We start from the raw sequence: 13,173 nt of genomic DNA, 5'->3' as shown, positions 1-13,173 counted from the left end.
AAAAAAAAGAAAAGAAAAAAACCCCTACACCAATATCCCTGATGAATACAGATGCAAAAATATGGAACAAAATACTATCAACCTGAATTCAACAGTACATGAAAAGGACTATGTACCGGGGCACCTGGGTGGCTCAGCCAGTTAAGTGTCCAACTCTTGGGTTTGGCTCAGGTCATGTTCTCACGGTTTCATGAGTTCGAGCCCAACGCTGGGCTCTGTGCTGACAGTGTGGCGTCTGCTTGGGATTCTCTCTCTCTCTCCGTTTCTCTCTGCCCCTCCCCAACTCGCGCTGTCTCTGTCTCTCTCAAAATAAATAAATAAAAACATTCATATTCATATTTATATTTAGGACTATGTACCATAACCAAGTGGGATTTATCCCTGTGTTGCAAGGATGTTCAACATATGAAAATCAACAAATGTAAGACTCTACATTAACACAATGAAGGACAAAAATTATATGACCATCACAGATGCAGAAAAAGCATTTGACAAAACTCAACACACTTGATAAAAACACTCAACGAACTAGGAACAGAAGGACATTCTCTCAAAATAATAAAATTCATAAACGAAAAGCCCACGGCCAGCAACATAGTCAACGGCGAGAGCTGAAAGCTTTTCCTTCTAAGATCAGGAACAAGGTAAAGATGCCTGCTCTCACCACTTCTTTCAGCATAGTACTGGATGTCCTGGTCAGAGTAATTAGACAAGGAAAAGAAATAAAAGGTATACAAAGGGAGAGGAAGAAGTAAAATTATTTATGTTTGCAGATGACATGATCTTATACATAGGAAATCCTAAAGATTTTATTCATGTACACAAACTGTTAGAACTAATCGGCAAATTCAACAACTGCAGGATAGAAAATCAGGATACAAAAACCAGTTGTGTTTCTCAACACAAACAATTAACTATCTGAGAAGGAAAGGAAGGAAATAATCTCATTTATAGTAGCATAAAAAATAATAAAACTTTTAAAATAAACACAACCAAGTAGGCAAAAGACTTGTATACCATGAAAACCGCTGCAGGAAATTAAAGAAGAAACAAATGGAAAAACATTCCATGTTCATGGACTGGAAGATTTAATATTGTTAAAATATAAGTGATCTACAGATTTAATGCTATACCTGTAACAATCCACTGGCACTTTTGAAGAAATAGAAAAAAAATGTATACGGAATCTCAAAGAACTCAGAATAGCCAAAACAATTTAAAAAAAGAAGAATAAAGCTGGAAGCCTCATATTTCCTGATTTCAAAATATATATATTTCCTGAAAGCCAGAGTAACCAAAATAGTATAATGTTGGCATAAAGAGAGACATATAGACCAATGCAATAAAATAGAGAGCTCAGAAATTAACCTTTGTGTGTATGGTTAAATGGTCTTTGACAAGGGTGCCAAGACTGTTCAGTTAGGAATGACAGTCTCTTCAACAAATGTTGCCAGGAAACTGAAATATCTGCATATAAAAGAATGAAGTTGGACATTTATCTTATACCATATACCATATAAATTAACTAAAGGGGTGCCTGGGTGGCTCAGTCAGCTGAGCGTCCGACTTCGGCTCAGGTCATGATCTCGCGGTTTGAGTTTGAGCCCTGCGTCGGGCTCTGTGCTGACAGCTCAGGGCCTGGAGCCTGCTTCGGATTTGAGTCTCCCTCTCTCTCTGCCCCTCCCCTGCTCACGCTCTGTCTCTCCCTCTCTCTCAAAAATAAATAAATGTAAAAAAAATTAACTAAAAATAAATTAAAAACTTAAACATAAGACATGAAACTATAGAACACTTAGAAGAAAACATAAAAAGAAAGCTTCATAACTCTGGAACGGGTAATCATTTCTTGGATATGACACTATAAGCACAAGCAAGAAAAGCAAAAATAGACAGGTGGGACTCCATCAAACTAAAAAGCTTCTGCACAACAAAGGAAACAAACAACAGAGTGAAAAGGCAACCTATGGAATGGGAGAAAATATTTGCAAACCATGTATTGGATAAGGCACTAATGTCCAGAATATTTAAAGAATACTTACAATTCAATAACAACAAGTAACCCAATTTTAAAATGGCCAAGGGACTCAAACAGACATTTCTACAAACAAGATAAACAAATGGACAACAATCATATGAAAAGATGCTCAACATCACTAATCATCAGGGAAATGCAAGTCAAAGCCACAATGGCATATCTCTTCATACCAATCAGGATAGCCACTGAAAGGGGGCCTGGGTGGCTCAGTCAGTTAGGTGTCCAACTCTTGATTTCGGCTCAGGTCATGATCTCAAGCTCCATGTCAGGTTTTGTGCTAATAGCAAAGAGCCTGCTTGGGGTTCTCTCTCTCCCTCTCTCTCTGCCCCTTGCCTGCTCATGCTTTTTCTCTCTTTCAAAAATAAATAAATAAACTTAAAAAAAAAAAAAAGGATAGTTACTGGAAAGAAAACAAATCAAAAGGCGGGGGGGAAGAAAAAGAAAGGAAAGTGTTGGTGAGGACATGGAGAAATTAGGATCCTTGCACACTGTTGGTGGGACTGTGAAATGGTGCAGCTGTTATGGAAAACAGTATGGAAGGTTTCTCAAAAAACTGAAAATAAAATTATCATATGATCTAGCAATCCCACTTCTGGGTATATATCCAAAAGAACTGAAAGCAGGGTCTCAAAGAGATATTTGCACACAAATGTTCAATGCAGCATTATGTACAACAGCCATGACATGGAAGGAACCTTAATGCCCATGAATGGATGAATGTATAAAGAAAATGTGTTAGATATATACAATGGACTATTATTCACCCTTAAAAAAGAAGGATATCTTCTCACATGCTACAACATGGATGAACCTTGAGGACATTAGGTTAAGTGAACTAAAACAATCACAAAAAACCAAAATCTGCTTACAAGAGATATCTAAAGTACTCAAATTCTTAGATATAGTAAGACTAGGGGGAGAGGGAAACAGAGAGTTGTGAGTTGTCACTGTTTCAGTCATGCAAGATCAAAGAGTTCTAAAGAGCTGTTGTGTACCAATATGCATATAGTTAATACGGAAATGTACACTTAAAAATTTTGAAGGCAGGGCACCTGGGTGGCTCAGTTGGTTAAGTATCCAACTCTTGATTTTGGCTAAGGTCATGATCTCATGGTTTGTGAGATGGTGCCCTGAGTCAGGCTTTGTGCTGACAGTGTGGAGCCTGCTTGGGATTCTCTCTCTCTACCTCTCCCCTGCTCGCTTCCTTGTTCCTGCTCGCTCGCTCGCTCTCGCTCTCTCTCTCTCTCTCTCCAAATAAATAAACATTAAAAAAAATTTTTAAGAGGGTATATATATGTGTTTTTTACTGCAGTAAAAACATTTTGTATGTAGTCTTTCATCACATCTGGATTTTGAGTTCCAGCTGTTTTCCCATAAGACTTTCTCTAAGCCCACGTTACTGAAAAATTCACTGGTGTTTTCTTTTAGTACTTACCTTTTTTTTTTTTTTAAATCTAGATCTCTGATCCATTTGAAGTTTTTCCTGGCATATGGTATGAGATATGGATTTACTTTATATTTTTCCCTGTGTCCTAGCACCATCTATTAAAAAGTACATTTCTGTCCCAATGATTTGCAATGCTATCTTTATTATACACTAAATCCCAGATGTACTTTGTTCTATTTCTATACTTGTTATTCTAAAGTTTATTTATTTTGAGAGACAGAGAGAGAGAGAGAAAGAGAAAGGGGGGGGGGGAGGGCGGAGACAGAGGATCCGAAATGGGCTCTGTGCTAACAGCAAAGAACCCAATGCAGGGCTCAAACTCACAAATCATGAGATCATGACTTGAGCCACAGTCAGACGCTTAACCTACTGAGCCACCCCGGGGCCCCTCTGCACTTGTTACTCTATTCCAATGTTATTCTATTCCAATGGTCTGCCTGCCACTTTGTCTGCCATACCACACTGTTTTAATTATAGAGTCTTTAGAGTGAATATGTTTTAATATCTAGTAGGTATAGTCACTCTTCATAGGTTTTCTTTCTCAGTGTTTTCCTACCTATTCTTACATGTTTATTTTTCCAAATGAACTTCAAAAACATGTTTTCTGGCTCCATAAATAAATTTAATAATGTTGTTGGGACTGGATTGAATTTATAAACTAATTTAGGGAGTCCTGCCATCTTTGTGATGTTGAATTATCAAAGAACAAGGAATGCTTTTCCATTTATCATGTCTATGTTGTGTCTTTCAGAGTCTTAAAGTTTCCTTTGTAAAGGCTTTATACATTTCTTAAGTTTTTCCTAAATATGTCTTATCTTTTCTATTGCTTTCGTAAATGAGGTTTGCTCTACTCTATCTTTTAATTGGTTATTGCTTGCATATATGAAGGCTACTGATTTCTGAACTAGTTTTATATCTGGCTACCTGACTGAATTATTGTATTAGATTAATTTTGTTATTGACTTTCTTGGGTTTTCTTTTTTTTTTTTTTTTAATGTTTATTTATTTTTGAGAGAGAGAGACAGAGACAGAGCACAAGTGGGGGAGCGGCAGAGAGAGAGGGACATGCAGAATCTGAAGCAGGCTCCAGGCTCCAAGCTGTCAGCACAGAGCCCGAAATGGGGCTCAAACTCACAAACCGCAAGATCATAACCTGAGCCAAAGTCGGAAGCTTAACTGACTGAGCCACCCAGACACCCCCACTCTCTTGGATTTTCTAAGTAAACATCGTATCAAGTACAAATACAGTTTTACTTTTTCTTTTCTAATTCTTACACCTCTAGTTGATTTGCCTTGTCTACTCGTATTAACACCTCTAGTGCAATTTAAATTTAGAATTAAAAACAAAAAACAAAAACTCTTGTAAATAAATTAAAAAAAACAGCTCAATTTTAAAAAATAAGCTGAGGCACTGGACAGGTAGGTTACAGAAGAAGAATAAAAGGTCAATTAACATATTCAAAAAGGGGCGCCTGGGTAATTCAATCGGTTGAACGTCCGACTCTTCATTTCTGCTCAGGTCATGATCTCAGGGCTGTGGGATGGAGCCCCATGTTGGACTCCACGCTGAGCATGAGGTTTGCTTAAGATTCTCTCTCTTTCCCTCTGTCCCTCTCTCACTTGCACACTCTCTCGAAAAAATAAAAAAGCCATATTAAAAAAATTCAATCTCATTTGTAACACTTCCATCAACAAGGTATGAGAGGGTATGAGAGTGTCCATTTCCCTACATCTATGGACAACACTGAACTATTTTTTTCATCTTTTCCCAAGAGGTAATTGGAAAGTGTTATTTTACAGTTTTAAAGTACCTATTCCTATTCTTGGCTCGTTTTTATGAAGTGGTTACGACACGATGCAAAAGTAGCATAGATGGGCTTTACGTATCAGGGGCAGAACAAACACTAAGTGCCCTTACCTATTTAGATAGATGGATGGATGGATGACCAGATGGCCAGACAGACTAGCAGATATGGACAGACTGAAAGGCAGATGCTTAGACAGGTTCAATCATTAAGTAGAGAAGCACAGTTCAAAGAGTTACCTGCAAGCCATCAAGTAGTCATGCCGTTTTCACCAATTTCTAAAGCAGCAACCACTTTAACATTTTTAATTATGACAGAGACAGCAACTATTAAATTCTGGAACATTAGGGTATCACATTAATTTTGGCACTATACTGTGTGCCTAGTGGAGAGGGAAAATGCAATTTTAATTTAATTTAAATTTAAATAAAATTTCATGTGCATTTCACATTCCCTTGTACAGATTATGTTTCTTTTTAAAAAAATTTTTTTTAATGTTTATTTATTTTTGAGACACAGACAGAGCATGAGTGGGAGAGGGGCAGAGAGAGAGGGAGACACAGAATCCGAAGCAGGCTCCAGGCTCCGAGCTGGCAGCACAGAGCCTGAAGCAGGGCTTGAACTCACAAAGCGCGAGATCATGACCTGAGCCAAAGTCGGATGCTTAACCGACTGAGCCACCTAGGTGCCCCAGACTACGTTTCTTTAACCTGGAATATCTATATAGCAAACAGCTATTCACCCTTCAAACTGGTGCAGACTTCAACACCTCCATGAAGCCTGCCCTTCACAGTGCCAGTTCCCAGGCTCCTTCCCCTGTCATCCCCTCTTTTTTTCTGCCTCTACCTTTTATAAAGGATACCTGTGTTTAAGAAAAGATTCTTGGGTTTCTGTCTGTGCTTCTCTAGAATCTAAACTGTGCTCAACTCACAGGTCTACAATAAATTCTTGATGAACTGAACTAAACTCAATTTACTTTCCTTGGCACAAGGAAGAGTATTAATACGGAAATAAAATAGTCTTGGTATACCAGTGGCAGCCCCCTTAGCAAATGCCACCATGTCAGAAATCAGATATAAATTTTTTTTAACGTTTGTTTATTTCTGAGGGAGAGCAAGTGGGGAAGGGGCAGAGAGAGAGAGAGAGAGAGAGAGACCGAGGATCAGAAGCGGGCTCTGTGCTGACAGCAGAGAGCCAATGAGGGGCTCGAACTCACAGACCATGAGATCATGACCTGAGCTGAAGTCCAAAGCGTGACTGAGCCACCCAGGCGCCCCAGAGATCAGATTTAGACTGAGAAAGAAAGTTCTCAATTAGGGTAACATAGGGAGTTACTGTTGCATTTAGCTCCCATTACTAAGTCAGAAGAATCCATACTTAGAGTAAAAATCATTAAGAACAATAACTGATTTATTGCTTTAAATCATTTATCCAGGGCTATCATTTTTAAAACTATCTTTCCCAAACCTCCATTTATAAAATAATTAAGTCATGGGAATATATGTACAGCATGGTAACTGTAGCTAATATATTGTACATTTGAAAAGTTGCTAAGAGAATGAATCTTAAAAGTCCTCACCACCACAACGAAAAATTCTGTATAGCTACGCATGGTGGTGGATGTTGACTAGACTCGCTGTGGTGATCATTTCACGGTATCAAATCACTGTGTTGTATACCTGACCTAATATAATACTACCTCAATAAAAGGAAAAAAACTGCTACTTTTTTTAAAAAAAATAATATGAATACATTTTACATTATATGTATTTTGCATTTTACCACAATAAAAAAACCCTTAGTATACATATTAGAAAAAATTAATATACATATTGGAAAAAGATGTAAGCACATATAATGCTGGAGTGAAATTTTTTCTGAGATCCACTGCGTCTCAAAACTAATCCCACCTCAACAGTTTGCTACCTATTCTTCCAGGTTTCTGTATCTGTGTTCTTAATATATGTAATGTTGTTATTCATATTTCTAAAAATCAGGTCATGCATTACATACTATCTTGCATTTATTAAAAATATATTTTGCACATCTCTCCATATCTGCACAAAAAAATCTACCTCTTTTTCACAGGATTTTAAAATCCACTTTCATAGAATTCCTTTGTGTGGACACGCTGTAACTTATTTAACCACTGTATTATTATGAACGCTATTACAACAAATGTCTGCGTATACGTCTTTGTGCACATTTGTAGGTGTTTGTGTAAAATAAATTCCTAGAGGTGGAATCTCCAGGAAAAAAGGTATTAATGTTCAAAGTTTTAAAGATACTGCCAAACTGTTGTGCTGTTACCTTTAAGACCACAGTACCAACTTATTAATGGCTCCGAAATAATTTTATACTGCACTTATATTATTCTGCTTTAGTGTCCCTGAGGTTTACTTAGTTGAATCAAGATTGCCATATCTTATTGAATCTATGATGCCATCTTATATAAAACATATCCTGATTTCAGACATGTTAAAATGTGAAAAGTGTTCTTCTTATGTTAGATGAAATCATGGTTCTTAGCTGTCCCAGAAAACAAATGATCAACTGCTTATACTGAGAAAAAGCACTTCCTCAACAAGAGCAAATCAAATGCTCAGACTTATTAATTAAAAATACTACATTTCCAGGGCACCTGGGCGGCTCAGTCAGTTAAGCATTCGACTTTGGTTCAGGACAGGATCTCGCAGTTCATGAGTTCGGTCCCCACGCTCGGGTCTCTGCTGTCAGCACAGAGCCTGGAGCATGTATCCCATTCTGTGTCTCCCTCTCTCTTTGCCCCTTCCCCACTTGTGCTTTGTCTCTTCTTCCTCTCTCAAAAATAAAAAAAAACATTAAAAAAAATTTTTTTAAATACTACACTTCCCAAAGTATTTTGCTACAACTAGGGAATTCTTCACAACAATCAAGCTTTACAAGGCCCATGACATTTGGATAATTAAAGCATGTTCTTCTCTGCCGTAAGGTTTCTGTCAGCAGAACGCAAAACAAATCAAACCACCCATCTATTTTTCTAACATGGTAAGCCCTGGCCCATATATTGGTGTCAAAACAAGAAGTCCACAGTTACTACATCAGCAAAGCCTCTTATTGATAAGAACAGGCAACTCTTTTAACTGGATTTGACTCATTTACCACCATACAATTCATCTTGATCTTTGATAAGAAGTCACTTCCGAAGTTCAGTCCCCAGACACAGCTGACTTTGGATATCTCTGCCAGAAGCACATGTGAAAGCTGGGTATCATTTTCCAGCACTAACGTTAGAGCTGAAAAGGCGATACAAATACTCTAAAGTCCTTTTTTGCTGTTGTTTTGTTTGAGGTAGCTAATTACTCAAAAACCGAGCTTTAAAGGAGTTGTCCGAATTACTTACCATACTATCACTTTCCATCTCAGGCATCAACTGTGTATTTTCTACACTTGTGACCATAACACACGTGTAGAAATTGTATCATGCCTTGATGTGCAGGAAAAAAAAGTACTAGCAAATGTATTGGAAATGTCAGAACCTCTTGGCTAAGCACAAAGAATGGAATCGGATCAGATCTGACTGTGAATAAATATAAGCTCTTTATGCCATGTCTGCAACATGAAATACTAAGTCTACTTAGATTTGATTAACATTAGTTGAAATGTCATAGGTGTTAATAAGCCTCCACCAAATAAGAAAGGATTTTCTAGTTACACTTAATAACACCATTAAATCCTTTCGGTGTACCTCTCAGTTTACTGTGAATGCTTGTCATTTTACTAAACACACCCTCCATCCTTATGCCACTTTTGCATGTGGCATGTAAACGTAACCGTTCCTAAAGATGGAGTGACAAAGAGGTGAAGTTCGACTCCCAACAATTTCTACAACTTATTTGCTCTACTTCTGCTGCTGCTGTTGATTCCTTCTTATTCATTAGAAGCCGCAATTTGCTGAGTTTTCCTCTGCAGTTTAGTTAATTCCTAATGTACTGAAAAATGTGTTTTTTACCCAAAATCCATGCTTGCATGCCTCCACTTTCATGTTCCCCTCATGATAGTACTCTGGTGCTCTCATATCTTTCAATATCTTCAGGGTTTTAAATGGCCTTTTCTTCCCTATTTTACCTCCTCTCTGGTCTTCTTGCTACTACCTTAAAAAAAAAGTCCCTGCGAGACAAATATCCCAAACCTTACTCTTAAACCCTCTTCAAGATCTCTGCACCAAACTAAGAGACACAGTCGGCTAACCGACATTTGGTTCACAGACTACGCTTTCCCACATTTGGGGTAAATCTGAAAGAATTGGTACAAGAGAGCAAGGGGCTAGAGATCACAGGTTTTAGTTGATGGAGGTCAAAATGTTACAGTAAAGGTCACTATAGCCTTTCTCTGTATGTGATCAGCCTGGATATAGGATGTAGAGAATCATCTTTTTGGTTCCTTACTAATTCTTTTATTATACGCTGTAAAAACAAACAAACAAGGGTGGGGGGAACTCCCACAAAACTCTCAGAAGTCCAGAGATGAGAGTTTAGAGGCCGAAACCCTTCTGAACTGGTCAGAACCCACTGCTGCTGAACCGGGGCCCCAGAGTCAAAAGTGCCCAGGAAATCAGGCTTGGGTCCTGGCAACAAAGAGGAGCTCCTGAGATGTTTTTCTATGTCCCGTTGTACCTCCCTCTAATCCACTCTTTAACGAACAACTACTTTTATTCTTTCTTTTCTCCAAAATATCTATTTAGCTCTTACATATGTTTGGCCCTGTGCCAGGCACTGGGATACAGTAATGGTAGAGCACTTGGTCTGTAGATGGAGCAAACTACTAGAACAAATACAAATGTAACCGCTCCGCTGAAACCCTCTAATGGTATTCAAGATTCCTTAAGATCTCATCCCTGGTCATCTTTCTAGCCTCATCTCCCACCTACTTCCGGGTTCTTGCATTCTACGTTCCATAATGAGCTCCTTTCAGGTCTACTATCTGATGCTATTTCCCCCAGTCTGTCTGCCGTGACACAGTTTAGATGTCTCACTCTCTGAGAAAGCCTCCTCTGATCGATCAAGACCAGGTTAGGTATAAGGGAAAATTCTGGGGTGGCATGTAACCTCTTTTTTTTTTTCTTAAGAGAGAGGGAGAGAGGGTGCTCTTGAGCAGGGGAGAGGGGCAGAGGAAGGGAGAGAATTCCAAGCAGCCTCCAAGCTCAGTGAGTAGCCTAACGTGGGGCTTGATCCCACAACCCTGGGATCATGACCTGAGCTGATATCAAGAGTCGGATGCTCAACCGGCTGAGCCACCCAGGGGCCCCTAACCTCTACTTTTATTTTTTTTTTTATGTAACACTTCTCATTCCTTCCTTTCAGTGTATAAAAATAGCTATCTAATAAAATCAGCTCCCAAAATGTCTGACACAGGTCGGCAACCATGTCCTTTTCCTTATTTTCTCTAAATCAGTTTCTGAAAGGATATGATATACACCCTGCTTTTTTTAAATTTCTTAATTTATTTATTTTTGAGAGAGAGCATGCATGCTCACGAGCGGGGGACAGGGCAGAAGGAGAGAGACAGAGGATCCCAGGCAGGCTCCACACTGAAGACAATGAGGGGCTTGATCCACGACCAACCCTGGGATCATGACGTGAGCCGAAATCAAGAGTTGGACACTTAACTGACTGAGCCACCCAGGTGCCCCTCACCCTGTTTTCTAATTCAAGAAAAGGTTAAAAGGTTAGCTGGTACAGGAGTCAAAAATCTGAAGAAAGTAAAAGAACACTGCAATTAGTTTGGTGACTTAATTCCACTACTTCTTTAAAAAAAATTTTTTTTAAGTGTCTATTTATTTTTGAGAGAGAGACAGAGCATGAGCAGGGAAAAGGCAGAGAGAGAGAGGGAGACACAGAATCTGAAGCAGACTCCAGGCTGTGAGTGCAGAGCCCAATGTGGGGCTTGAACTCATGAGCCGTGAATCATGACCTGAGCTGAAGTTGGATGCTGAACTAAGCCACCCAGGCACCCCAATTCTGTTACTTCTGAAGACAGTAAATGTGTTGCAGAGATTGTCTTAGCACAGTGGACAGTAGGTGGGCATGGGACGGGCTTGCCATGCCACCGGTCCTCCTGAGTGTCTTATGATTTGTTCCTCTGCTCATCGGTCCTGGCCATGATATTGCAGGGGCATGTTCCCACTCCCGGCCACAGCATGTTGCCTTTTCCCATCTCATGGGTACCTTTTGGGTCAGAAGAAATAAAGTTTAAGAGTTTACTAATTTGAAATTTCATTGTGAGTTTCTGTTCCAGTTCCATTAGTAAAAAGACTGATCCATAGCTCTGGCAAACACAGAGGCCACTTCCAACAGAGTCCACTGAGCTCTCTCAGTACCACCTCATGTGACCCTAGCCCTCTACTTTCTTATTTACGTACTCATGTTGCCTTTGTACTTGTCTGGCTCCCCTTCTGACCTTGAGTGCAGAAACGTCATATTTGGGGCTGTAGCCCCAACAAATATTGAGTATCTATCACACCTGGCACATAATAGATAATGACTGATGAATGAATTAATATAGACTTGCTTGGCCCTTCAAGGGAAACAAACAAACAAACATTAAAAGCTTTCAGGATACAGAGTTCATACTACAGTCACTAAAAACTATTCTGCTGGTAAATTTCAGTTCTTTCTCACCTGATCGGTATCGTTCATCCCTGGCTCCCCCAGATCGCGTTCGGTGGTACTTAGAAGGAGCAGAAGTTTGAGCTGCGGATGGAGCAGGTGTCTGGTTTCTATGTTCTTTCTGTACTGCTGACTCAGTTTCTAAAAAAGGAAATTTGGAATATGGTTATCTGATAACAATAGTAGCTAAAGTTTTCTGAGCACTTTATGGCATTCTCACAACACTCTGAGGCAGGTACTATTACCCCATTAGAGAGCTTCACTATACATACCTAAAAAGACATCCAGGCTAAAAAATATAATCTTAGAGTCATAATTGTCAACAGATGATAGGAGAGAAATAGGAAAATAGGAGAGAAAGTGAAAAGGCCACTCCAGAAGAATTTTTTTTTAATGTTTATTATTTTCTGAGAGACAGCTTGAGCAGGGGAGGGGCAGAGAGAAAAGGAGGCACAGAATCCAAAGCAGGCTCCAGGCTCTGAGATGTCAGCACAGAACCTGATGTGGAGCTCGAACTTGTGAACAGTGAAATCATGACCTGAGCCAAAACTGGACAGTTAACTGACTGAGCCACCCAGGCACCCCCAAAGAGTTTAAGAATTGAGGGTGTGGGGGGGGGGGATGGAGGGGTGTATATGACCCCCTAATCCTGCATAATGGTACAAAGAATAGCTTGGGGACCTTTAGCCTCTTCACTATAAGTTACTCCAAATAAACATGTCATTTAAGCAAAACTATAGTGCTTATTATGCAAACACAGCTTTTTGAGTCAACCTCTTTCAACTAGAATCACCACTGAACTTGCCCCTTTCCAGTACCTGGCCTAATCCCATTCTCTGTCCTATCAACATTCACTATCTTATCAAGAATATGGGGAAGTGGGAAATAAACAGGTAAAATAATCAGAAGAGAAACACTTTAAGTTCAGTCCCACAAACCACGAGCTGAAACCAAGAGTTGGACGCTTAACCAACTGAGCCACTCAGGTGCACCTCATATACTGTTTTTAAGAAGGCAAGAAGAATATATTTTAGAATGCTCTCCACTAAAGTGCTTTTATGGATCTAGAAATGTTTATTTTTAATGGTTCCTGGAAGCTGAAATTTTTAATATAAAATATATTAACAGAGCAGAACCTATTTTAACACTGATATTTTGAAATATAATGTCTGGGGGCACCTGGGTGGCTCAGTCAGTTAAGCATCTGACTTAGGTCATGATCTGGTGGGGTTCATGACT

The 13,173-nt window shown here is 39.2% G+C and overlaps 1 protein-coding gene across 6 annotated transcripts in view; it reads right to left on the bottom strand.

Annotated features, from left to right (window-relative positions):
• Positions 1-13,173, bottom strand: part of DIP2B (disco interacting protein 2 homolog B) — a 226,977-nt gene that overhangs the window by 86,696 nt on the left and 127,108 nt on the right. For all 6 annotated transcript variants that reach the window (XM_023257044.2, XM_023257045.2, XM_045061779.1 and 3 more), the window contains exon 3: positions 11,947-12,075. In XM_023257044.2, coding sequence (XP_023112812.1) covers positions 11,947-12,075 — 129 coding nt within the window. The remainder of the gene's footprint in view (positions 1-11,946; positions 12,076-13,173) is intronic.

This window comes from Felis catus, chromosome B4 (assembly GCF_018350175.1).
Source record: "Felis catus isolate Fca126 chromosome B4, F.catus_Fca126_mat1.0, whole genome shotgun sequence".
In the NCBI taxonomy this organism is placed as follows: domain Eukaryota; kingdom Metazoa; phylum Chordata; class Mammalia; order Carnivora; family Felidae; genus Felis; species Felis catus.
The sequence above is the reverse complement of the archived record's forward strand: the minus strand, read 5'-3'. Positions and strand labels throughout refer to the sequence as shown.